The 27,603-nt window shown below is 38.7% G+C and overlaps 4 protein-coding genes across 6 annotated transcripts in view; 1 reads left to right on the top strand and 3 right to left on the bottom strand.

Annotated features, from left to right (window-relative positions):
* LOC144648597 (uncharacterized) overlaps window positions 1-27,603 on the top strand; it is a 701,885-nt gene that overhangs the window by 179,326 nt on the left and 494,956 nt on the right.
* The window catches only part of LOC144650602 (uncharacterized), a 141,595-nt gene that overhangs the window by 104,490 nt on the left and 9,502 nt on the right, over window positions 1-27,603 (bottom strand). The window lies entirely within an intron of this gene.
* Window positions 542-27,603, bottom strand: part of LOC144649639 (uncharacterized) — a 187,879-nt gene continuing 160,817 nt past the window's right edge. Inside the window, exons 2-4 of the mRNA XM_078509223.1 lie at window positions 11,099-11,173; window positions 3,893-9,444; window positions 542-1,966 (exon numbers count right to left, since the gene is read on the bottom strand). Coding sequence (XP_078365349.1) covers window positions 1,881-1,966; window positions 3,893-9,425 — 5,619 coding nt within the window. The 5' untranslated portion in view covers window positions 9,426-9,444; window positions 11,099-11,173 and the 3' untranslated portion in view covers window positions 542-1,880. The remainder of the gene's footprint in view (window positions 1,967-3,892; window positions 9,445-11,098; window positions 11,174-27,603) is intronic.
* LOC144652372 (uncharacterized) overlaps window positions 24,151-27,603 on the bottom strand; it is a 107,687-nt gene continuing 104,234 nt past the window's right edge. For all 3 annotated transcript variants that reach the window (XM_078512552.1, XM_078512479.1, XM_078512421.1), the window contains one exon: window positions 24,151-27,440. In XM_078512552.1, coding sequence (XP_078368678.1) covers window positions 24,672-27,434 — 2,763 coding nt within the window. In that variant the 5' untranslated portion in view covers window positions 27,435-27,440 and the 3' untranslated portion in view covers window positions 24,151-24,671. The remainder of the gene's footprint in view (window positions 27,441-27,603) is intronic.

The following is a 27,603-nucleotide window of genomic DNA, read 5'->3' on the forward strand; positions in this document are numbered from 1 at the left end:
TATTAACTAACGCGCCGTTGCGCGGAACGCAATTAACACATGTTTGCTTAATTCGCTGTGTACATGTTTACAAGATGTCCAGGCACCACGAGTGACCAATAGTGAGTGAACTCTTGGAGTTCATGTATTCCCAGCATGCATTCGGACTAATCTGTAAGCAGATTAGTATCCTATTCCGCACCGCAACAATTATCGCATCGCATTTAAGATTGGGGATAAATTCGGCTACCCGAAAAGAGTCGCAGTGCCAACTAAGTACATTAAGGGTGGGTGGGTGGGTAGGTGAAATTGTACCGTCCATAATACCCTCAAACGATATGAACACCCACAACCGACTCCCAACAATATTCAACAAAACTACCAGTTGGCTACTAATCGCACTTGGCATGTTTTCTCCGCCGTTACACTTGATCAATGTCAATTTATTCATTATTTGTAGTACTTATATGCGATGACGATAATTTATGCAGTGCGAATAGTTAGTAAATGCATGCCGGGAATACCCTCAGCCAATGGAAAAAGAGACAGTAACTACACTGTATTTGTAAAAATACAATCGTGAAAAATGTTTTTATTTAGGGAAGACACATAACAGTTTCAAGAGACAAGTAACCCTCCTACAAATAATTAGATTTCAATTTTAAATTTCTAAAAACTACAATTAAAGGACCCTAGTCAGCCTCTGCCATTTTCGATGCCATTGAAATTATGAAAACTGTATGGGGAAGTGAATTCTTATTGTATTACAGACTGTATTTTGTGTTACTTAAAGTCTTTTGAATTATCTGTGGCAGTTTCACAGTGTTTTCTTTCATTTAGACATGCTCCGTGTAAACAAAAACAAAGGTGTGGCTGACTAGGGTCCTTTAATAACAGACGTGATATATAAGAGCTAAAGATTAAAATTTTAAATTACAAAATATACATCAACATAACAATCTTAAATGTAACTATATTACAATCATAAAAATGCCGCAGATGGTATTTCAAAATAAAATGGTAAAACGAACTTTATCGCTATAGGTGTTTATAAACTCGGTGATTGTTAACCATTGATAATAATAATTATTAGAGACCGACTACTCGAACCGGGCCCCGTGGAAGGAAGTTGACCAATCAAAACGTTAATTGAGAACAATGGATGGCTTTCTTTTTCGCAAACAGAGCAATGACGTGAAAGCATCCAGACAACAACTCTACAACAATTTTTGTAACCACGTGAAGACAAATAAAACACCGTTTTACCTGAATTTGCATACTATCGAGTCCGCCTTATTGTACACACTCTACAGATCCCATCTTTGGCGTAAAAGTATCCTAATTATTACATTTTTCTTGGAACCGGTTTAGCTTGAAAACGCTCTACGTTTAGGATCGAAACTAGCCAATCAAAAAGCAGTTTCAAAGTTTCCCGAGAGGGCTGCATCTTCCGTACTTTGTTGGGTTTTCAAATTTGTTGTTGAACTGTTGTTTGTATTCCTTAACGTTAGTCGTTTTTTGTTAAAAAAAGTCACCATCCTTTGTTCTCAATTAACATCTTGATTGGTGAACATTCTTCCAAAAGGCCTGGTTCGAGAAGTCACACTGTAGAATTTCAACTGTTAGCGGGTGTCTAGTTCACTATTCACAAGCAAGACTGCAAAACACTCTTAAATTTTGCGATCGCGCGCGGTCTTCGAACGAAAGATCTGGAGGGAGTGTTAACGGGTGTGTGAGGCTCGCGCGCGCTTTACGCGCGACGACTCACGCTTTCCGTGCTTAGCACCTTACGAGAAACGATTTAAGAGAAAAATTGTTTTGCACTCAATTTACAAGCGCGCTAGAGGAGATGATCTTAGGAATACAGTAACAAATGACCACTCGCTGGATTTCCATAGACTTCAATTCAAGCGGAGCTTGGTTGATCTAAGAATATATCGAGGTTTTAAATTTCTTTTAAGTGTTTTACTACTAGTTTGAATCAAATCTGAAAGACAAAAAATAAGAAGAGAAAAATTCACCGAAAAGTCGCGAAACTGTAATCAAAATTCACGCTTATCTGATTTGTATAGCTGTGCATAAACAAACGCGCCGCTTATGAGTTTGATCAGGACGCAGGAAGGATTTTCTCCTCCGCCATGACTTAAGGGAACAGACACAGGTTACAAAAAATCCAGTGGAAAAATTGAAAACACTTTGATCCATGCTCTTGCCACTGAGATTCAGTTTACCTATTTTATTCCTGCCCGTGCTCCAAATCTAAATTCTTTTTACTGATCATTGCGGGAACCTGGTGGTTCATCAAGAAATATCTTCTAGCTGATGCTCTTCTTTATTATCCTCACCCTGTTTGCTTGAAAAAAGCTCCATGCAACCCGGGGGAGTCACACATAACAAGAAGGATTAGCACTACTAAATAATTACATCTATAAGACTAGTTGCCCCGCCCGCAGGATAACCCTACGGATTTTAAGACCTTAAGCCCTCCCCCCCCCCCCCCCCCCACACACACACACACACACACACACACACACACTACGTTTGCCCAAATAAGAGATTTGCGATGTTCATTTGGCGACAGCTTGTTTTGTGTTTCGAATCGTTATGTTTAGGAGTTAACAGTATTTATATATGTGAGTATTTTTTCGTGCACAGATTCCTTTCCAATTCCAGCCATGATTCCGAAAATAAGTCCTGGGCTCGACGTTCTTTTCAGGTGAGCTTATTTTCGGGAGTGGCTTATATACGGAGATATATGGAGGGGCTTATTCAATTTTCGGATGGAAATTTGTGTCATTTCAAAAATCCTTGGATATCTATTTCGACGGGATACTGTGACTGAAATGGCTTTGGTTTCTCTTGGCATACAATAATACTACAAAATAAAACTCTCTAAAGACAACGATATGAAATCCAAAAACAATGGTTAAGTCGCTCTGAGCATTCTTTAACAACGTCAATACAAAACAAGCCCTTCAATAGGATACGTTATGTTAAAGACACGATGGCAGGGTCTGTAAGCTAATAAGAGCACGGGAATCCAATCAGAAAAGATTACGATAAAGAGCATAAATGAGTCACTAAACAACGATCCAACCAGAATTGTTTAAACCGCAGCTCTAGCTTTTTCTATGCTTTCATTGTTTTGTTGCGCGCGATCTGAGATACTAAGACGATATCGTAAAATGTTAGAAGCAAGTAATCAGCAATTCGATTTCTAGATCTTTCGATTGATATATAGTGAACCACGAGTAAATTATCAAAGTCGATAAAAACCGAGAGCGAGCATCCTAACTGTTTTAGCATAAACATAAACATAGAGTATCGATGAAACTCGATGATTGGTGTTTTTGATTAATATTTTTTTGGCCATAATGCACGAAAAATCCTGGGCGCGCTCCAGGAGTCTTCTAAGATCGATATGTAGCGTATGTAGCTGCATGTAGCGTAGCGTTTAGATTGAAAATTTTCGAATATAGTCCGTCACTGGATTATGCTAAGAGTATTATATCAGACATTTTAGTCTGTAGTATTACCTTATATTTTCTCTCATCATTTGTATTTAGCAGGCCTCGCCAATCATGATTTAGTACGGCTCATTAAAAAATAAATATAGCGATGTTACACACTACAATGTCTCCAAGAAATATTTGCCTTTTAGTTTCAGCGGCAAATTTGGACTGTTATCATTAAGATTTTCTCATTAAAAAGTTTCCACTGTTCTTTTGATCACCTATTTTGTACATACAAGAAGCCAGGCCCCACAGTCCTGAGGCGGAGACAACGCCCGTGGATGAAAGTACCGTCATGTGAAGCGTTAAAACGTTAATCAGTCTTTTCTCGAAGTTACACATCATAACCTCCATCGTTACAACCCAAAATGCGAAATATTTAGTTATTTAAGAAAACTTACTTTTTTTCCCAAAGTCAAATGTCACGTTATCTCCAATCAGCATAAACGGTGCCCACTCCGAAACCTTGGCAAAGCCGTTACCTCTCATCCACTTAATGGCCTCGTGAAGAGATTCACTGGCACTTTCCCCACGAAAAAGGTGCTCATAGAAGCGACGCATCAGCTGCTCTGTCGCTCTGTCTTCTATGGCCCACAGTGCCACCAGTACTGAACGTGCACCGGACCCTAAGAATGCTCGAGCGATTCCAACCACTCCCTCGGCTCGGATCTGTCCACGTCCACTGTGACAACAGCTAAGTACCACCAGCTTAGCTCGCAGTCGAACTTTCGAAATGTCAGACATTGTCAACAGGTAGTCTTCTTCACTTGGAATTCCAGTAGCAGTGCATAAGGGCGAAAGAGCAATTTCTCCTCTTTCAGCATTTCCATGTGCAGCAAAATGTATCAGACTCACTGAATGTAACCTTTCAAGCACCGCCTGCTTGGTCGCGCACTGTCCTAACAAAGGTTGTACGCCCAGCCGTTCTCCAATCATCTCTGCTTCCTTTCTTGCACAAGGCAATGGTTTAAAGTTCTCAACACGTCCCATGTAACGCACCCGTCCAACCACAGGATCACCCACTATCAGTGCACCAGTCTGACAGTGATAGTCTGCAGGACTGTCCTGAGTGAGCTTGAGAGTGGACAATGAAGGAACGATGCGGATCCTGAAAGTCTCTGATAAATACTTCCCGCTTTCATCATTTAACGCTGCAAATGGGACGTGGTTCAAGGACCGATCGGGAACAATGATGATTTCGGGCTCGTCAAGTAAGTCAGCCACAGGGGCGATGAGCATTCTGTAACACAAAGAAAAGCTCGATTCGGAATTTTGAATTTCTTCATCGTCGTCCTCTACAAGTCGCAAAACTGCTAGGCTCTCTTCTTGGCATGATTTCAATTTTGGCTCAATGACATTGAAAGATCGGTCTTCACAATTCTCCTCGGATAAAACACCAAAGCTGCGGAAGCTTTTATCAAAAAAATCAGTCAACCTGCCAACAAATCCCTGAAATCCGACACCAACAATGTTTTCATTTACTGTTTTTTTTCGAAAGCGAATGACTCCACTTGTTTTGAGAATCCACAAAAACACATATTGGTCAAAATAAGAAACGTACAGGCAAACGCAGTTTCTCTCTTTCTTCATGATATTCTCAATGCCAATCCACGATTGCGGATTAGCTGAGATTTCACTTTCAACAGAGTACTGAGACGCCATCAAGTCTGCTAGGGCTCTTGCCCGTGCCAACTCTAGAACATAAAGAGCATTGTTAGGGTTTCCGGAAAAACAAAAGAATGCACTTAGATACTGGTAGGGAGAACTGTGGACGTCAGAAAAGAACATTTTAAATTGATCGTTATCTTTCAGAAAACCACGCAAAATTTCACTTTTGTTAATACTCAGAAGCAGATGATCAAACGCTTCCTGGAAGTTTCCTTGGGAAACCTTTACCATTGCCAGGGTACAGAGACATTCAAACTCTTTGTCAAGGTCTGCAATATCTTGACTAATTGAAATTGCCTTATCAAGATAACCTTCCGCCATGACATGTTCACCAAGAAAAAGAAACAACGTTCCTAAGTTTCGGTAGCATGCTGCTTCTCCTGCCCTGTCACCAATTTCAATTTTGATCGCAAGTGCTTTCTCGAAATATTCTTGAGCTTTGTCATATTCACCAAGAGAGTTAAACACAGTTCCTAAGTTTCCGTAATCTGCTGCTTCTCCTCGTCTGTCACCAATTTCAATTCTGATCGCAAGTGCTTTCTCGAGATATTCTTTAGCTTTGTCATATTCACCAAGAGAGTTAAACACAGTTCCTAAGTTTCCGTAGGATGATGCTTCTCCGTTTTTGTCACCAATTTCAATTTTCATCACAAGAGCTTTCTTGTGATATTCTTTAGCTGTGTCATATTCACCAAGAGAGTTAAACACAGTTCCTAAGTTTCCGTAATCTGCTGCTTCTCCTCGTCTGTCACCAATTTCAATTCTGATCGCAAGTGCTTTCTCGAGATATTCTTTAGCTTTGTCATATTCACCAAGAGAGTTAAACACAGTTCCTAAGTTTCCGTAGGATGATGCTTCTCCGTTTTTGTCACCAATTTCAATTTTCATCACAAGAGCTTTCTTGTGATATTCTTTAGCTTTGTCATATTCACCAAGAGAGTTAAACACAGTTCCTAAGTTTCCGTAGGATGATGCTTCTCCGTTTTTGTCACCAATTTCAATTTTCATCACAAGAGCTTTCTTGTGATATTCTTTAGCTTTGTCATATTCACCAAGAGAGTTAAACACAGTTCCTAAGTTTCCGTAATCTGCTGCTTCTCCTGCTCTGTCGCCAATTTCAATTCTGATCGCAAGTGCTTTCTCGAGATCTTTTTTAGCTTTGTCATATTCACCAAGAGAGTTAAACACAGTTCCTAAGTTTCCGTAATCTGCTGCTTCACCTGCTCTGTCACCAATTTCAATTCTGATCGCAAGTGCTTTCTCGAGATATTCTTTAGCTTTGTCATATTCACCAAGAGAGTTAAACACAGTTCCTAAGTTTCCGTAATCTGCTGCTTCACCTGCTCTGTCACCAATTTCAATTCTGATCGCAAGTGCTTTCTCGAGATATTCTTTAGCTTTGTCATATTCACCAAGAGAGTTAAACACAGTTCCTAAGTTTCCGTAATCTGCTGCTTCTCCTCGTCTGTCACCAATTTCAATTCTGATCGCAAGTGCTTTCTCGAGATATTCTTTCGCTTTGTCATATTCACCAAGAGAGTTAAGCACAGTTCCTAAGTTTCCGTAGGATGATGCTTCTCCTTTTTTGTCGCCAATTTCAATTTTCATCGCAAGTGCTTTCTCGAGATATTCTTTAGCTTTGTCATATTCACCAAGAGAGTTAAACACAGCTCCTAAGTTTCCGTAGGATGATGCTTCTCCGTTTTTGTCGCCAATTTCAATTTTTATCGCAAGTGCTTTCTCGAGATATTCTTTAGCTTTGTCATATTCACCAAGAGAGTTAAACACAGTTCCTAAGTTTCCGTAATCTGTTGCTTCTCCTCGTCTGTCGCCAATTTCAATTCTGATCGCAAGTGCTTTCTCGAGATATTCTTTAGCTTTGTCATATTCACCAAGAGAGTTAAACACAGTTCCTAAGTCTCCGTAATCTGCTGCTTCTCCTGCTCTGTCGCCAATTTCAATTCTGATCGCAAGTGCTTTCTCGAGATATTCTTTAGCTTTGTCATATTCACCAAGAGAGTTAAACATAGTTCCTAAGTTTCCGTAATCTGCTGCTTCACCTGCTCTGTCACCAATTTCAATTCTGATCGCAAGTGCTTTCTCGAGATATTCTTTAGCTTTGTCATATTCACCAAGAGAGTTAAACACAGTTCCTAAGTTTCCGTAATCTGTTGCTTCTCCTGCTCTGTCGCCAATTTCAATTCTGATCGCAAGTGCTTTCTCGAGATATTCTTTAGCTTTGTCATATTCACCAAGAGAGTTAAACATAGTTCCTAAGTTTCCGTAATCTGCTGCTTCACCTGCTCTGTCACCAATTTCAATTCTGATCGCAAGTGCTTTCTCGAGATATTCTTTAGCTTTGTCATATTCACCAAGAGAGTTAAACACAGTTCCTAAGTTTCCGTAATCTGCTGCTTCACCTGCTCTGTCACCAATTTCAATTCTGATCGCAAGTGCTTTCTCGAGATATTCTTTAGCTTTGTCATATTCACCAAGAGAGTTAAACACAGTTCCTAAGTTTCCGTAATCTGCTGCTTCTCCTGCTCTGTCGCCAATTTCAATTCTGATCGCAAGTGCTTTCTCGAGATATTCTTTCGCTTTGTCATATTCACCAAGAGAGTTAAACATAGTTCCTAAGTTTCCGTAATCTGCTGCTTCACCTGCTCTGTCACCAATTTCAATTCTGATCGCAAGTGCTTTCTCGAGATATTCTTTAGCTTTGTCATATTCACCAAGAGAGTTAAACACAGTTCCTAAGTTTCCGTAATCTGCTGCTTCTCCTGCTCTGTCGCCAATTTCAATTCTGATCGCAAGTGCTTTCTCGAGATATTCTTTAGCTTTGTCATATTCACCAAGAGAGTTAAACACAGTTCCTAAGTTTCCGTAGGATGATGCTTCACCTGCTCTGTCACCAATTTCAATTCTGATCGCAAGTGCTTTCTCGAGATATTCTTTAGCTTTGTCATATTCACCAAGAGAGTTAAACACAGTTCCTAAGTTTCCGTAGGATGATGCTTCACCTGCTCTGTCACCAATTTCAATTCTGATCGCAAGTGCTTTCTCGAGATATTCTTTAGCTTTGTCATATTCACCAAGAGAGTTAAACACAGTTCCTAAGTTTCCGTAATCTGCTGCTTCACCTGCTCTGTCACCAATTTCAATTCTGATCGCAAGTGCTTTCTCGAGATATTCTTTAGCTTTGTCATATTCACCAAGAGAGTTAAACATAGTTCCTAAGTTTCCGTAATCTGCTGCTTCACCTGCTCTGTCACCAATTTCAATTCTGATCGCAAGTGCTTTCTCGAGATATTCTTTAGCTTTGTCATATTCACCAAGAGAGTTAAACACAGTTCCTAAGTTTCCGTAGGATGATGCTTCACCTGCTCTGTCACCAATTTCAATTCTGATCGCAAGTGCTTTCTCGAGATATTCTTTAGCTTTGTCATATTCACCAAGAGAGTTAAACACAGTTCCTAAGTTTCCGTAATCTGCTGCTTCTCCTCGTCTGTCACCAATTTCAATTCTGATCGCAAGTGCTTTCTCGAGATATTCTTTCGCTTTGTCATATTCACCAAGAGAGTTAAGCACAGTTCCTAAGTTTCCGTAGGATGATGCTTCTCCTTTTTTGTCGCCAATTTCAATTTTCATCGCAAGTGCTTTCTCGAGATATTCTTTAGCTTTGTCATATTCACCAAGAGAGTTAAACACAGCTCCTAAGTTTCCGTAGGATGATGCTTTTCCCTTTCTGTCGCCAATTTCAATTCTGATCGCAAGTGCTTTCCTCAGATGTTCCTCAGCTTTCACATATTCGCCAAGACAATAAGACATAGTTCCGCATTTTCCATAAGCGTATGCTTGTCCTTCTCTGTTGCTAGTTTCTATCATGATATTGATCGCTCTCTCATAAAGTTCTCTTGCCTCGGCATATTTACACCACCGTTCATATTTGCCTGCTAGTGCTATAGTAATTTTCCCTTCTATGGCTGTTTGACCACCCTCGCGGCAAATGACAAGAAGTTTGCTTCCGTATTTTATTGCATTTGTGTAATCAGAGAGAAAGCAATACGAGCTGAACTTCAATTTATAGAAACCAATTTGAAATAGTTTGACTAAATGTTCTTGTTTCCCCAGTGCTTCATTATTGAGGGAAATCAAACATTCTTTGCACATCTCGATGGCTTTTAGACCACGACCGGTGTTGAGAAGAAAGGTAGCGACAGTTAAGCCGATACAGACGGCTTGTAAAATGTAGTCTATGTTGTTCATGATGTCCTCTTCTACGAACCTTGTAAAAGATAATAAAAGAAAAGTTTTTTAGCTACTTAAAATAGTAATCTATATGCAGCACTCTCCCTCAAGTTATATGCAGATTAGAATAGGGGTAAGCTGTCGCTTTCAGGTAGGAAAAAAATAAGTAGCAATGGGATGAGAGGGCGGGAGAAAACTAAACCTGAAAGTCGACAGCGAGAAAAGCCGAGGGAGATAAAACACTAAAGGATAAATAAAACGCGGTGGACCGATACGCCAGCCTGGCGCGAAAAGGAGAATGAATGCACATGTGTGAATCCTTATATAAGCTTTGAGGGAGACCGCTGACAAATAGTAATCTATTTGCAGCACTCTCCCTCATTAGAATGGAGGTTAGCTGTCACAACAGCCTAAAAGCAATAATGTAGAAATGAATAACCCCCAAATACCCCAAAACTAAACAAAAACAACCAAAACTAACCCCAAACCTTAGAAAAAAAGGTCTAAGCAAACAAAAAAAGGCAATAGGAATGACAGAAAGTGGCCTTAATCTGCCATCTCCATGGCTTGGAAACATAAAACTGATTACCCAGCATACTGCATAAGGCCAAGTAACGACAGCAGGGTACAAAACTGTGACAAATACAAATGAAGGAACAACGGAAGGGAAGCAAAACAAATGGGTAAAATGAAGTAAAGAAAGAAAATAAATAAAGGAAGACTTTGGAGATGACAGCCTTGGCTCCGGTAATCCGAGTAGGGAATTAGACTCCCTCCAAGACTGCCATCGGACTTCTAGCAAAGTTTAGAGAAATTTAGCACCGTAGCGCCAAAAAAATCAATTTAACGGTTAAAAACGTGTTTTTGAGTAATATGCAGAAATTACTCAAAAATTCAGTTCCTACTAAAGTACTAATGACTTTATAATGTTTTTAATTGCTCCATTTTGTGTCCATTCAAACCTCATTTTGTTGAGACATAACACAGACAAGCCAGGCCGGACCGATATATGCAGCTATCTTCAATTATTTTAATATGACAGATCAGTGCCAGAACCTTTATGTACCTTGCTCCATAAGCTTGTTGTTAGTAACGTATGTGTTGTTTCTTTTTTTAGCTCTGTTTGCTTGGACAAAAAAAAATTCCTAATTTGGGATCTTTTGGCCACAGGTGTGGCCGTTTCATTTCCTAACAATCGTTGGAAGATCACATTGCAAAAACATACAAAGTATTATCCGCCATTCCCAGCAAAGTTGAGGGAGAAACCCGCCACAGCTCGCACAAGGAACGAGGGCATTTGTATTTTAGTCAAACGTGTGTCTGAAGTGTGACTGTTATTTCTTGCTCAGCTGTTCTTCAACAGCGTGTGAAACGAAAATAATCGCGATTATCTCAGCCTGCTATTAATTAATTTGCGCTCACCAGTGTTGTTAAATCAACAGAATCAAACCAATACGCGTCAACAAGAGAAATTGTTCCAACTATTTATCGACAAAAGTTGCTACCAGTGAGTGTTCATTCGCGTGACCTTCTCGCGTGACTCACTGTTAGCGTTCACACAACAACGAAAATCAGTCACGCGATTCATGCAAATCTCTCGTTGTGAACATTCTTAGTATTTAACATTTGATTACACATGCACAGCTATTAGTCACGAACATCTTACGGCTTGAAATAAGATATAAACTTACCGTGTTCCGTTTCCTTATCTGCTGGAAAAAGTGAAACCAAAAGTGATAAACTGAAATAACACTGAGGGACTTTCCCTGCAAGACAAGCGTCAGACAAAGACAAATACAAATCGAAATCAGTGATAACCAAATTTCAAACACTGCACAAAACAACCAGTCGAAACCAAAGAAATATCGTTTTACTAAAATGTTTTATATCCTTCTCTATCTCCATTCTTTGTAAAATAACAGCAGATCAGGACAGTACTTTCAAAGTTGTTTACATCGTGCTGTCGACTCATTTATCGAATTTACATGTCAGCTTCCTGTCATAGAAAGATCGACTTGGTCTGAAAACAAATAAGGCAACTAAAGAAGAATCAAGCTCTTGAAGAATCACGAATCTTGATCGTGATCGTGCTCGGTCTGTTGTAATTCTTCATTCTATTTTCAAAACACCAAAGCCTGTGCATTAACTCTCTTCATAATGTAAGTTCGCATGATTTTGCATTGGTCGATTTCATTCTTTCACTTTCCATGGTAACAATCCAAAGTTTGTGAGTCGCTTTGTTTTGTAAGCGTCTTGACAACCAAATCGCACTAAAAATTCTAAACTGGTTAAGATAGAGGCCGTACGATACAAGCTAAGTTGTACTTACCACGGCGAAACTTGCTTTGGAAAGTGAAACTACGAAACACTAGGGGGGTTCTCGAAATTCTGAGAAAGCACAAATTATCATATTAAGTCATGCATGTAATAAGTGTTACGAAGTTTCTGGAGTGTTCCACAAAAGCTTGGCGGGATGCAGGATAATATAATAGTCGAGGCGTGATGCGGGATACGGGATGAAAATGCACTGGCGCATGGCGGAACCATGATGAAGGCGGGATGCGGGATAAATTTGAAACTGATGGCGGGATGCGGATGAATAGGTGTGTTGGCCAAAAACTGCGAAAAATCTTCGATTGTGAAATCTTCTTCGATGCAGATGATATGGCCCCATCAGGGCGTGAATGTTTCAGATAAAATTAGCAACAGCACACAGTTTTACCTCCACCGCCCCCGCAACAAAACGAGAATTTTTAGCCCGGCTATTGTGTCGGATTACCGGTTTCACTTGAAATTGAGTTTTTTCGCGAGGCTTTTCGTGTTCTGCGTAGGAAGTACTAAGACAAAAATTAAATAAAAATAGTGTAAAGAATTTTGCAATCCCGTGAACTTACGACTCTTTTAAATCGGAAACCGGAAGGGAAAGCATTCCTAAAGGAAACAAAGTTAACTGATTTAGAATTCGCACGCAAAAATCGGATGGTCGATTTAGACGGAGAACTATTGTTGAACAACAAGGATTTGAGTGGCCAGAAGCGATTTCGAAAACGCAGCATGCTTTTAAAATTGTAGTTGTATATCTTAAGAAAACTCGTTCGTGAAACACGTCAGTCGATAAAAAAAACATAACAAAGAGTTCACGTAAGACGAAGTGTTGCACAACTCAGGGGTTTTCAACAGGAAGCAATAAATATTTTCATCACAAGCATAGGAGTGGCGCTGACCTTGTTAGTCACGCCACGCAGGTCACGCGATACACAACCACGCGTGTCACGAAAAGAATAGAGCATAGATCAGAAACAAGAATAGGGACCTTTTTGACTTGGTAGAACGAATAGCTGCCATCTTTCCTAATCTTTTTTATGTCAAGCTGGTGCATGACTGTAAAATGAAATCGTTTAAATTTTTGTAGATATTAAAAATATAACAACTGTTGGGTTAAAATATTAAACAATAAAGCAATCCTGGATCAAATATAGCGAAGAAACCAGTTAAATCAAAAGAAATAATAATAAATGAAAATATTTGTAAAGGTATCTATAAAGGTAAAATCTTTTATAAAATGAATATTTAAATTTGAAACTGATGGCGGGATGCGGATGAATAGGTGTGTTGGCCAAAAACTGCGAAAAATCTTCGATTGTGAAATCTTCTTCGATGCAGATGATATGGCCCCATCAGGGCGTGAATGTTTCAGATAAAATTAGCAACAGCACACAGTTTTACCTCCACCGCCCCCGCAACAAAACGAGAATTTTTAGCCCGGCTATTGTGTCGGATTACCGGTTTCACTTGAAATTGAGTTTTTTCGCGAGGCTTTTCGTGTTCTGCGTAGGAAGTACTAAGACAAAAATTAACTGAAAAATAGTGTAAAGAATTTTGCAATCCCGTGAACTTACGACTCTTTTTAAATCGGAAACCGGAAGGGAAAGCATTCCTAAAGGAAACAAAGTTAACTGATTTAGAATTCGCACGCAAAAATCGGATGGTCGATTTAGACGGAGAACTATTGTTGAACAACAAGGATTTGAGTGGCCAGAAGCGATTTCGAAAACGCAGCATGCTTTTAAAATTGTAGTTGTATATCTTAAGAAAACTCGTTCGTGAAACACGTCAGTCGATAAAAAAAACATAACAAAGAGTTCACGTAAGACGAAGTGTTGCACAACTCAGGGGTTTTCAACAGGAAGCAATAAATATTTTCATCACAAGCATAGGAGTGGCGCTGACCTTGTTAGTCACGCCACGCAGGTCACGCGATACACAACCACGCGTGTCACGAAAAGAATAGAGCATAGATCAGAAACAAGAATAGGGACCTTTTTGACTTGGTAGAACGAATAGCTGCCATCTTTCCTAATCTTTTTTTATGTCAAGCTGGTGCATGACTGTAAAATGAAATCGTTTAAATTTTTGTAGATATTAAAAATATAACAACTGTTGGGTTAAAATATTAAACAATAAAGCAATCCTGGATCAAATATAGCGAAGAAACCAGTTAAATCAAAAGAAATAATAATAAATGAAAATATTTGTAAAGGTATCTATAAAGGTAAAATCTTTTATAAAATGAATATTTAACATTTTCGCTGCGGTATCTTGTCACAAAGAAACTGCTGCTACAAACTCTTTGTTAGCTTTAACAGCGGGGAAAAGGAATTAAATTTTGAGACACCTATCCGATGTATGTCGCAATAAAAATGATCAGAATTTCGCCAAGCCAATAAACAACACGAAATCTCAGTTAAAAATAGCCTTTGCAATCTTTAAAAATAACTAGAGTACAACTGCAGTTCGGTGAATTTTATACACTCGCGAAGAAGTTACGAACATTATGTGCCGAGGGTTCTCATCGAGGTCGCCGTCTTTGAACTTCTTCCGTTTTAATGTTCATTTTGATACAGTTTTCCCGATATGTCTGTCTGTATAGAGTCTAGACATGTCACACGTACTGAATGTCTAAGTGGTCATTGACTACCTATACCTCCCTTAAATCACCATAGTAACCACGTATCAAGCAAGTTCCAACAAGAACTTTTCTCGAAGAAATATAAAGCCGTATAAGCGGGTATAAGGCAAACAAAAATCATTGCATTGAATTAGGAATAATTTTGTGTGGGCTTGTCATAAATCGGGCAATCTCCCTTATCAATAATTCATAATCAAATAGTTTATTTAGGGCACTATTACTCACAATTGTGATCAATCGTAATTGTTCTCATGCGATCAGAATAGCATTGAATTACGAGATTTTGGCAAAAAGGCAGAATCTGTTCTTTTTAGAATTATAAATCTTGTTTCGGGTTACTTCAATCTTTTTATATATTTTTCCCTTAAAATATCACTAAAATTGTACGCAAAACCAGGAATGACTTGCTCGGCCCTTTAGGTTAAAACGATTTTAAGCCAAACTAAAAAGCATTAGTTTCTTCTAAGGTTATTTAGTAGAGAAAGTTAGCATATAAAATGATCCGATTTCTTTTTTTTTTAAACATATCGTGACATTGTTGGTGGGAAATAACCTCCCACGTGCTTGCCCCAGCAGGCACGAGTAACATGACATGAGGGGTGAAATAAATACCATGTCACACTTGAATCAACATTTAGTGAATAGATGCTTTGAACCTTACATCACCAACAGAATATACGATATTTATTACACACGAAAGGAGGCAGATAAATTAGTTCAACTGACCGCAGCAGAGATAATTACCCTCAATACATTTGAGCAAAAGGGACTCTGCATCTTTGAACGAAGTTTAGATTAAGGTAAGTCTAGTTCTTTAATCGGAAAACAATTTAAAAATTTAATAATGCTAGAGCCTTCTGTCTTGGACTGGCGTGACGCGATTGTCTAGTCTTGATGCAAATTTTCGCTTTAAAAAAGCTACATAACATCAACAAATGCAAGATCGCTGTACAAGTCTGAATATTTATCAAGCCTTGGCTGCAGGATGGAAAATAAATTGATTCAAAATTTACACCGAATCCTATGTACAATCTGTACAATGATCAAGCATTGAACGATTTATACGAGCAAAGAAACTGAAAGGCTTGAAAGATGTAAAGAGAAACCAACTTTGAGAAAATGAAACAAAAGACTGCAGTAGCTATATACCAACGACGAAGTTTTAAACAATTTCAAAAAACCTAGCGTAACTGACGGAGTGTAATTATAATTAACTATTTTATCGCTAGAAAATTTTATTTTTATGTGGCTGACTGCATGGTTAAGCAAAAGAATACCACCACTTCGATTCACCGACTACAACTTACAATAATATGACCTCAACTTTAGAAATCCGACTTGTGACGTTACGAAAAAAACTGCTCGTTCTACGACATCCTCGCCCCCACTGACTGCCCCTGGGTCTCCGAGGATGGTTCTACGATAACACTAGATACAAAGTTGTCGTCCATAATTCGTTTCGATTCGTATTCTGGGCCTCACCAACATTAATCGTAATCTAAATGTTCAAGTCGGTACACTCTGCTTCGTTTGGGAAATAAACAGAAACGCTTATGACAGCCCTGCCTTCAGTTGGCGTATTTGATCGCCACGCTTACATTCAGTACTCCCATAAGTTTCCCGCTCTTTTCAAATCATTCTCAGATTTACATGTAATATCTAAAAAAAATCCGAATATATTGAATATATTAAATGAATATATTGCTTTTCTGATTTTCTTTATGGCCGCCGGCATCCAAACTGGTAAGCCAGGGCTGTTTTTTTTTTCTAATATTTTCTAAATTTGTCTCTCGAGTGACCTGTCACAATTTATATTCACTCTAACGTTTTTCAGTGTAAGTGAAATAAACAAAGAACTCATTGTTATAACAAACGAACGACATAAATTTGTCATTATAGCATAACTATTATCTGCCACCTCTTATATGTTTCACAATCAAACCAATATATTGTCCGATTAATGTATACGCAAACTTTCATCTCAAAATTCATTGAACTTTCAAGGAAGTTATTCTCATCTTGTTTGGCGGTTTTATCACAGTTTTCATTTTATTTCTTTGATCTTTTATCCTCCTATATTTAAGCAGAGCATAAGCTTGAACTTATTTCGCTCTGACCACTGAACCAACAAAGTTTACAATTAACTATTTTGATCTGCCGCAAATAAAATCGAGGATTTGTAGTTTGTGCGACCAAAGACGTTTTCTTGACGAATGTTCGGTGGGTATGGTGATGTTTCATAGCCACTTGATCGGATTATATCGACAAAGTGCTCGCTGTTGTTTGCCCTCTGCTGGAAAGAGTGTAAAAGTTTCTAAAAACTTCGATTTTCTGAGCTTAATGGCATGAATTCAAAAGAAAAAGATACCAATTCGAGATTTCTGGACAGTCTGTGAAAGAGTCTCTTTTATTCGCGATATTATAACTTACTCTCTTATCCTCTCGGGGGTCCGAGTCATTTAGAGAGCGGGAAAAAGATACTTTTTTGGCTCAGAAAGGTCTTTTTACTTAAGCGTATTACTTGACCATAACAAGCAAAAAAGAAGTCTTAACAATATAGAATTCACGAATAATATGTCACAAAAATCCTTAAAGGAAGCCTGCTAAAAGGTTATTTACCACCAAAACTGAAAATTCATTTGAAAATCTTTAATTATTTCTGCAGTCACTTTTAATTCATATGAAAGGGTATTCCCCTTTTTGCCAGGACAAGTAAGCATCAAATATAGTAACGCGTGCAGATTTATTTCAATTTTGTTGTTTGGTAAAACGGTACGTTTAACATTCTATATCAAAACTGAGATTGAAGAAAAGGGAATTTTTTTCTTATATTTAGCCGGGAAAGTTATAACGCAAACCTTGAAGGCTGCAGTTTTCTTTTTTGGTTTCACCTCCCATAAATTAACCATTGACAAAACGCAGCACACATCCGAAAAAGTCTTTGATTTTTCCGGAATTTACGTCTTTTAGACGCCGCAATGTGAAGGGAAACATGAACACAAGGCGAAATCGTTATTTGATACGCTTGCAGCTTTCGCGAGGTTCGATTGAGCCACGCGGAGCTACAGAAACACAAAACTTTCTTTGGTTCACAACAAGATTAATTTAATCAGTTTCCCTTGAGCGAGTCTCGACCGCAAAATATTGAATTCAGCGCTTAATGTTTACTGATTAACTGTGAACCATCCAAAAAGTCTTTGTTTTTATCGTATTGTTTGGAAGGGTGGGACTTCCTATCCCTTAAATCTATTGTTGCAACGAAAAACCAACTGAATATCATCGTTTCCTTCCGAATTGTTACTTTTTTAGCCATCTAAACCGCAAGAAAACTCTCAGTGGGTTTCCAAGCAACATAGGATTCGCTGAGAAAGCAATTTTAAAATACGAAAGCGCGGACAGAGTAAATATCCGTCTTTAATAAGGTCAAGGCAAAAAAATTAATGCGGATATACATGACTTTAATTGCCTTTCGAGAAATAAGGAAGCATTTTTTCAAAACCTGTCATTTAGTAAGCTGGTTGCAATAAATTGATGGTGAGGTTGCATACCCCAGTTACTACACAAAATGTTTATTTTTTACAGTAAATTCCAAAAATAACCGAAGACAAGGCAAAAGCAACAGAGCGCACGCGCAATGAAGCTTTTCACCCGCGTACAGAAGCCAGCTGTACAAGTTTGGAATTCTTTGTACATTATGTCACTATTTATCGCAAAATTTCCCTGCTAAAATAATGATGATTTTTAGCGGTGCGTCAGACTGACAAAGCATAAACGTCAATAAAGCAGAAAAAATTAGAAGGGACGTTTTCTTAATTTTTCGGTGTTGGAATAAAAAGATGAGGTGTTTATCCTGACAGCAATCCCATTTATTTTCACGTTTCGTTTCAAAGAAAGAATTGTGCACCGATTGAAAAGTGGAAATACGTAAGGATACATTTTTCCGGTTCCTAAAGCATGACATCATTCTGTACCACAAATAAACAGGCTTAACAAAGCGCCGATGTTTTTCACAACACTCAGAAATACTTGAGCGAGCTGGCGTTGAAATCATAATTTTGCAAGGAATCGGCCGGAACGATAGGAAAACGCGCGACGGTTGAGCGGTTGGCAGTTTCTACAGCGACTGAATTTTCGAGGTAAGGTTTTGTAATTTTAATGCACTAGACTGACTAGATCTCGATCGAAAGGGAATCATTTAATATGTTTATCAGAAGCAGCGGATTTTTTGCGCGGGAGTAGAGAGCTGTCCACGTATTTGAACTGTGTCGCATGCAGTTTATAAACATCACCATTTAACCTGATTTAACATTTAACTTTATAAATCCTAACTGTTTTACTGTTTGAAGCATTATTAGTTAAGCATTCATAATAGAATCAATCAGGTCCCGGCTTTTAACTCTGACTAATTTAAGGACAATTTCGCAGGCCGGACCGACCTATAAAATATCACACATCATTTGGGAAAGAATTTTTCCTCCTTTCTGTGGTATATCGAAGTGAGAAAAGGGATGTTATCATCTAGGTTTCTTTTCTTTTTATACAAGGTTTTTGTACATTGTACAAGGTTATTCAACTTCGTAAATTAAACTGAATCACTCCTATGAAAATATAAATACAAGTACTTTTTACAAATCCGACGTATTGTACTCAAATAATAATATAAATTTCACCCACAAATCTTCTTAATTTAAGCCAGAAAAGAGAAGTCATTATCCACTGAAACCTGTTGTGTTAGCTTAAGTTTCTTTCCGGTTCTGTGTGAGCGCTAACAGCGACATTTCCGAACAAAACTGACTCGTTGAAAACATTGCTAAAGGAGCTAATTAGAGATAACCGGCTTAGTGGGAATACGCCTCAGCAAGCCAAAGGCACAAAAAATAAAATTCCAAATCGTTTTCAATTTGTTTGATTTTTTAAACACTACTACATTTTCCAATGCAAGAAACTTGACAAAGATATTATTTGTGGTTCTAAACTTTGAACACAACCTTCCTCAAAATCCCTTCCATGTCATCGTGAATATTGATGGTCTTTAAAAAAGAAACAGTATACTGCTTTACAAAATTTTCTCCGCCTGGATCCTGCTTTGAAAACGAGTTCTACCTAAAAATTGTGATACGCTAAGCGCAGTCGATTCAGTCAAAGAGATAATTTTAGTGTCATTTTAGGAGATGTTTTAGCCTGCAAACAAACTGAAAGATTCGCGCAAAATACAGTAGATTTCAGGAGATTTCAACTGACATGTGTGCGTACGAATGTGACTTAACTTAAACTGTCTTCTTAGATTTTCTTATACGTAAATGAAATAGTTAAAGACAAAAAAAAGTATTCATTACTTCGACGCTTGTAGACAACAAAGAAATCCGCTCGTATTCAAAAGAAGAAAAGAAGAAGAAGAGATCGTAAAGTAGTTTTATATTGAAACATTCTTCCCCTCTCAAACTTCGATTCGGCAAAGATCTAATATTAAAATATAAACACGTATAAACAAACCGCAATATATCAACACACAGTTTCATCTATTCATAAGAGTTCTATACTTCAGTTGGCAAACTATTTCCTTTTCTTATAAATCCTATTATAGGTTTCCGCGAAACTAGCCGGCTTTTCATCTGTTGGTCACACCGGCATACAGAAACGACATTGGAATTGGCCGCAAATGTCATCTGTTTGTCTGTATGCGCCGTCTTAATTCAATTATTTATTGTGAATTGCAACTGGCTTATATAGAGAGCAATGATTCTGCATAGAAAACTTTATGAACTTTCAATGAAGTTAACGACACAGCTCGTTATATCGTGTCATTAGCTTATAATCTATTTTGTATTCATTTTCCGGCAGAACTGTTTACACTCCTACAGTTTTCACTGCATCATGGGATTTTCAGGTCTTCTCCGCCGAAACAGCAGCCGCAGACGAAGTTTCAAGCGCATTGAACCACGTGACCGCGTGGTTCAATGCGTTCACGTGGTTCAATGCGAAGTTTCAAGCGCATTGAACCACGTGACCGCGTGGTTCAATGGTTCTTATAAATCCTATTATAGGTTTCCGCGAAACTAGCCGGCTTTTCATCTGTTGGTCACACCGGCATACAGAAACGACATTGGAATTGGCCGCAAATGTCATCTGTTTGTCTGTATGCGCCGTCTTAATTCAATTATTTATTGTGAATTGCAACTGGCTTATATAGAGAGCAATGATTCTGCATAGAAAACTTTATGAACTTTCAATGAAGTTAACGACACAGCTCGTTATATCGTGTCATTAGCTTATAATCTATTTTGTATTCATTTTCCGGCAGAACTGTTTACACTCCTACAGTTTTCACTGCATCATGGGATTTTCAGGTCTTCTCCGCCGAAACAGCAGCCGCAGACGAAGTTTCAAGCGCATTGAACCACGTGACCGCGCGGCTCAATCAAGCAACGCCGGCGCACAGCACAGGTCAGCGGATGCTGACGCAGCAAACAGAGAAAAGTGCACGTCCAGGGAGATTGGCTCAATGTTGAGGAAGATTGGGGACGAGCTAAACAACAGCAGATGGAGTTTAAATTCGCTCATCTAAAAATAAAAGATGGCGCATATTTTACGTCTTGAACTGCCAAGACCCCTTTCGAGGCGCTTCGGCAAGAAGCCTGTTGAAAATGGAACAGTTCAACTTTTCAAGGCTTTCCTGACCTGTGGTTGCCGAGGACTTGGATCCAAAGTTAACCATACACTGTTACGTTGAGTTGTTGCGTTTATTGCGAAAAGTGGAGGTTTCTTTGTTAAATGTTCCCGTTCAATTGTTTTAATGAACTTTATGCATTAAAAAAACTGAACTTTCACCACTGAGGAACTTTCCCTGCAAGACGTCAAGCGACGTAGACAGACAAAGACAAATAGTGAAATGAAATACAACCAGCTTGTACAAAACAACCAAAAAAATACCTTTGTACTTATTAGTGTTTTACATGGTTTTCTCTCTCCGTTCTTTGTTACATATATAGTGTTATGTGTTTTGTTTTTTTTACATTCTGTTGTCGACTTATTTATCGAGTTCGCATATCAGCTTCCTGTCATAAAAAAAAAATCGAAAAAGTCGTGCTCGCACTCTGATGCGAAAGTCCCTATTAACTAAAGCACCGTTGCGCGGGACACAATCAACATATGTTTGCTTTACTCACTGTGTTTATGTTTACAAGATGCCCACATGGCCCAGGCACCATATACGTGATCGTCAGTGAACTCTTGGAAATCATGCATTCCCACCATGAATGCGCACCAATCACTTAGCAGATTAGCTAGTGAAATGCATACCGGGAATCTCCTCAACCAATGAGAAAAGGGACATTGTATACAATAAAATACAATCATGAAAAATGTTTTTATTAAGGGTCGACACATATCCGTTTTAAAGAACAAGTGGCACTCCTACAAATAATTAGATAACAATTTAAAAATTCAAAAAAGTACTATTAACAACAGACGTGATAAATAAGAGAGAAGCATATTATAATGCTTCTGATAAAAGCCAAAGATTAAAATTTAAATTTACGAAATACATCAAAATATCAACCTAAAATGTATCTACATTACAATCATTAGAATGTCGCAGATGGTAAATCAAAATAAAATGCTAAAACGAACATAACGTTTTTCTTATACTGGTAGGTGCCAAAAGATGTTCGAACATGTTTTAGCTTCTTTCTAAAACATACAGTAGGACTACTCGAACCAGACCCCTTGGAAGAAAATTGACCAATCATAACGTTAATTGAGAACAATGGATGGCTATCTTTTTCGTAAACCGACCAATGACGTTAAAGCATCTAGACAACAGCTCTACAACAATTTTTGTAACCACGTGAAGACAAAAAAGTGCGTTTTACATGAATTACTATCTACTCCGGTATATTGTATACTCTCTGTAAATCCCATCCTTCGAGGGTGAGACAAAGTATCATTATTTCATTTTACTTGAAACATTCAGCTTGAAAACGTTCCACGTTTAAGATAGAAACTAGCCAATCAAAAAAGTCACAAAGTTTCCCAAGAGGGCTGCATCTTCAGAAGTTAGTTGGGTTTTCAAATTTTGTTGCTGAACTTTTGTTTTTATTCTTAAACGCAAGTGATTTATTGTTTAAAAAAGTCACCATCCGTTGTTCTCAATTAACATCTTGATTGGTGAACTTTCTTCCAAGTAGCCCGGTTCAAGTAGTTAAATTGTAGAATTTTAACTAGCAGCGGATGTCCAGTTGACTATTTTCAAGCAAGACTGCAAAACACTCGTAATTTTCTGCGATCGCGCGTGGCCGATGAACGAAAGGTCTGGAGCGAGTGTAAAGACGGAGAGTGAGTCTGGAGAGAGACGCACACGCCTCACACCCCTCGCGCGACAATTCACGCTTTCCGTGTTTTGCGCCTTCCGGAAGCGATTTAAGAGAAAAAAGACGATAATTTTGCACTCAATTTACAAGCGCGCTAGAAGAGATGAACTTAGGACTACAAGAACAAACACTAGTCGATTTGTGATGTTTGTCATTTGTTGAAGTCATGATCAAAACAGGCTAAAGAACGAAAAACTCACCAAAAAGTCGCACAATGGTAATCAAAATTCCCGTTTATCTGGATTGGTACAGCTGTGCCTAAACAAAAAACCTGTTGCTTAAAATATTGATCAGGAGGCAGGAAAGGAATTATTTTGCTGCGCCATGACTTGAATGCGCAGACACAGGTTACAACAAATCTGATCTCGGAAATAATAAGACGATATCGTTATTTGTTAGTAACGAGCAATTAGCTTCACACTTCACTTTATCTCTACACGGAGATCCGCAAGCGGTCTCTGTCGACTTTTTTAATATAGATGAGTCAGCAATCAAAATCGTTAAAAACCGAAAGCAAGCAGTCTTACTGCTTTAACATATACATACAACACAGAATATTGATTTAATTAACTCACTGACAGTTTTGGGTAATGTTAAGAGTACATTTTTGTGTGTAGTATAACTCTTTATGAATGAAAACTTTATTAGAGGGTCAAAAAACCTTATAGCATGGGATTTGCTCATACCCGAAGCATATCGCTTCTGATCATACCATGATTAGGGGACACAACTAAAATAAATTACCAACTAACGCTAATATATAAAAATAATACTATAATCCATCAAATATTTTCACGTACGTTATTGGTGTAAAAACATCACGTGATCCATCCAAAATCAGGTGATATATTGAACGCTGAGAAAATTACTTCGACGTTTAAAAACTTTTGAAAAAGATTTCCCAAAATGAGCACATGAGAAAATGCGAAAATTTGGACAGGTATCATTAGGCGTTTCTTATTTTAAGTTTCCCATGTTGTTTTGACCAACTATTATGTGCACAAGAAAAGACAGGCCATGAGGCGGAGACAACGCCCCTGGATAAAAGTCCAAACATGTGAACCGTTGCAGGCAGGTAACAAGGATTTTGCATGGGGGGGGCGCCTCCGGGCGAAATCTTGAGCGCCGCAGGCGCGATACGATAACGTAGGGAAGGTTTAGGGGTATCCTCCCCCAGGAAATTTTGAAAAAAAAATAGGTTATCTGGGACAGCATTTCGTGGGGTTTAAAGACAGTTTAGGAAAAAGTGCAGGTAAAAGTGAAGGTAGCAAGGACAATAATTCTGGTACATTTTTAAATTCAAATCATATTTTTCGAAACAGAGCCTTGAAAACGTAATTTACAATTTGCTTAGTAAACAATGACGGCAGTACATAGAAGGAAGACAGGAAAAAGATAGGTTTTTTCATTTCATTGTCAAATGGTAATTACATATATCAGCCAGAGTCGGTTTGTTGATCTCATAGCAGTAGCACTGTGGCAAGCTCCAACCTTCTTGGGTGCTTCCGAGCCCAACAAGTACCCAGTCTCATTTCTTTTTGGTAGCGCCTGGGAATATTAATGGTACTTCGAACGGTTCGACTATGAAGGACATTAGGTAAAATGTATCGTTGAAATTAACCTAGAATCACACAATTTGGTCCAAAATATACCACACAAATGTAAAAACGGTGGACCTTCAACCCAAAGGACCATTTTGAACGTAAATAGTGGAAGTACAGAAATACCATTTCCCTTTATTCATGTATTTTCATATATTTTTTTCAGCGGATTTCGGACGCACCCATCACAACCCCCCTCCCTACGGGCCTGCGTTGAAACGTTAATAAGTCTTTTCTGACTTTTTCTCGTGGTTACACATCATTAGCTCCACGGTTACAACCCGAAATGCGAAATGTTTAGTTATTTAAGAAAGCTTACGTACTTTTATTTATTAAACTCAAATGTCACGTTATCTCCAATCAGCATGAACGGTGCCCACTCGGAAACCTTGGCAAAGCCGTTACCTCTCATCCATTTCATGGCCTCGTGAAGAGATTCACTTGCACTTTCCCCACGAACAAGGTGCTCGTAGAAGCGACGCATCAGCTGCTCTGTCGCTCTGTCTTCTATGGCCCACAGTGCCACCAGTACTGAACGTGCACCTGATCCTAAGAACGCCCGAGCGATTCCAACAACTCCCTCGGTTCGGATGTGTCCACGTCCACTGTGACAGCAGCTAAGTACCACCAGCTTAGCTCGCAGTCGAACTTGCGAAATGTCAGACATTGTCAACAGGTAGTCTTCTTCTTGTGGAATACTATTAGTGAGACGTAGAGGGGAAAGGGCAATTTCTCCTCTTTCAGCATTTCCATGTGCAGCAAAATGTATCAAACTCACTGAATGTAACCTTTCAAGTACCGCCTGCTTGGTTGCATACTGTCCTAACAGGGGCTGTACGCTCAGCAGTTCTCCAATCATATCCGCTTCCTTTCTTGCACCAGGCAGTGGTTTAAAGTTCTCAACGCATCCCTTGTAAAGCACCCAGCCAACCACAGGATCACCCACTATCAGTGCACCAGTCTGACTGTGAAAGTCTGCAGGACTGTCTTGAATGAGCTTGAGAGTAGACAATGAAGGAACGATGCGGATCCTGAAAGACTCTGATAAATACTTCCCTCCTTCATCACGTAACGCTACAAATGGAACTTTGTTCAAAGACCGATCAGGAACAATGATGATTTCGGGCCTGTCAAGTAAGTCAGCCACAGGGGCAATGAGCATTCTGTAACACAAAGAAAGACTTGATTCGGAATTTTCAATTTCTTCATCGTCGTCCTCTACAAGTCGCAAAGCTGCGTGGCTCTCTTCTTGGAATGATTTCAATTTTGGCTCAATGACATTTAAAGATCGGTCTTCGCAACTCTCCTCGGGTAAAACACCAAAGCTGCGGAAGCTTTTATCAAAAAAATCAGTCAAACTTCCAACTAATTTGGCACCAATGGCGTTTTCATTTACTGTTATTTTTCGAAAGCGAATGACTCCACTTCTTTTGAGAATCCACAAAAACACATATTGATCATAATAAGAAATGTACAGACAAACGCAGTTGCTTTCTTTCTTCATAATATTCTCAATACCAACCCAGGATTGTGGATTAGCTGAGATTTGCCTTTCAACTGAGTACTGAGTCGCCATCAAGTCTGTTAGGGCTCTAGCCCGTGCCAGCTCTAACACATAAAGAGCATTGTTAGGGTACTCAGAAAGACAAAAAAGTACACTCAGTTTCCGGAAGGGAATATCGTGGGCGTCTGACAATGATATTTTAAATTCATCGTTTTCTTTCAGAAAACCACGCAACTTTTCACTTTTGTTAATACTGCAAAGCAGAAGTTTAAACGCTTTCTCGTTCTCTCCTTGGGACAACTTCACTCTTGCTAGGATACAAAGACAGTGAAACTCTGCGTTAAGGTCTCCAATATTTATACTTATTGAAAGCGCCTTATTAAGATAACCTTCAGCCATGACATGTTCACCAAGGAAATTAAACAATGTTCCTAAGTTTCTGTAACATGCTACCTCTCCTTCTCTGTCACCAATTTCGATTTCAATCGCAAGTGCCTTCTCGTAATAATCTTGACCTTTATCGTATTCACCAAGAGATTGAAACAAAGTTCCTAAGTTTACGTAGCATTTTGCTTCTCCTGCTCTGTCGCCAATTTCAATTTTGATCGCAAGTGCTTTCTCAAGATATTCTTTAGCTTTTTTATATTCACCAAGAGATTGAAACACAGTTCCTAAGATTCCGTAAACTGTTGCTTCTCCATCTCTCTCACCAATTTCAATTCTGATCGCAAGTGCTTTCTCAAGATATTCTTTAGCTTTGACATATTCGCCAAGAGATCCAAACACAGTTCCTAAGTTTCCGTAAACTGTTGCTTCTCCTTCTTTGTCGCCAATTTCAATTCTGATCGCAAGTGCTTTCTCAAGATATTCTTTAGCTTTGACATATTCGCCAAGTGATTGAAACACAGTTCCTAAGTTTCCGTAGTTTGATGCTTCTCCTCCTTTGTCGCCAATTTTAATTTGGATCGCAAGTGCTTTCTCAAGATATTCTTTAGCTTTGTCATATTCGCCAAGTGATATAAACACAGCTCCTAAGTTTCCGTAGGATGTTGCTTCTCCTTCTCTGTCACCAATTTCAATTGTGATCGCAAGTGCTTTCCTCAGATGTTCTTTAGCTTTCACATATTCGCCAACACAAAAAGACATATTTCCGACTTTTCCATAAGCGTATGCTTGTCTTTTTCTGTCGCCAGTTTCTTTCATGATATTGATCGCTCTCTCATAAAGTTCTCTTGCCTCTGCATATTGATACAGCCGTTCATATATGTTGGCTAGTTTTATGGTAATATTCCCTTCTTCGGCTGTGTCACCACGGTCGCAGTAAATGACAAGAAGTTTTCTACCATATTTTATTGCATTTGTGTAATCAGGGATGACAGAATATGCACTGAACATTGTATTATAGATCCCGCCGTAAAGTATTTTACCAAATTGATTTTCTTTCTTTTGTGCTTTAGTATGTAGGAAAGTTAAACATTCTTTGCATATCTCGATGGCTTTAAGAACACGGCCAGTGTTGAGAAGGAAATAAGCAACAACTAAGCTGATACAGATGGCTTGTACAACGTCTTCTATGTCATTCATGACTACCTACAACCCATGAAAAGAAAAACATAAAATGATTCAAGTTACAGTAACCTCTATAAGACGGACATCTGGTGTTGGTCCCGTCCTTGCCTTTTTTCAGTCATTATACTGTAACTAAACTCCGTATAAGACGGACACCTCGCTAAGACGGACGGCTGGAGTCGGT

Source organism: Oculina patagonica, chromosome 1 (genome assembly GCF_052425735.1).
Source record: "Oculina patagonica isolate OP01 chromosome 1, crgOcupat, whole genome shotgun sequence".
Taxonomy (NCBI): Eukaryota; Metazoa; Cnidaria; class Anthozoa; order Scleractinia; family Oculinidae; genus Oculina; species Oculina patagonica.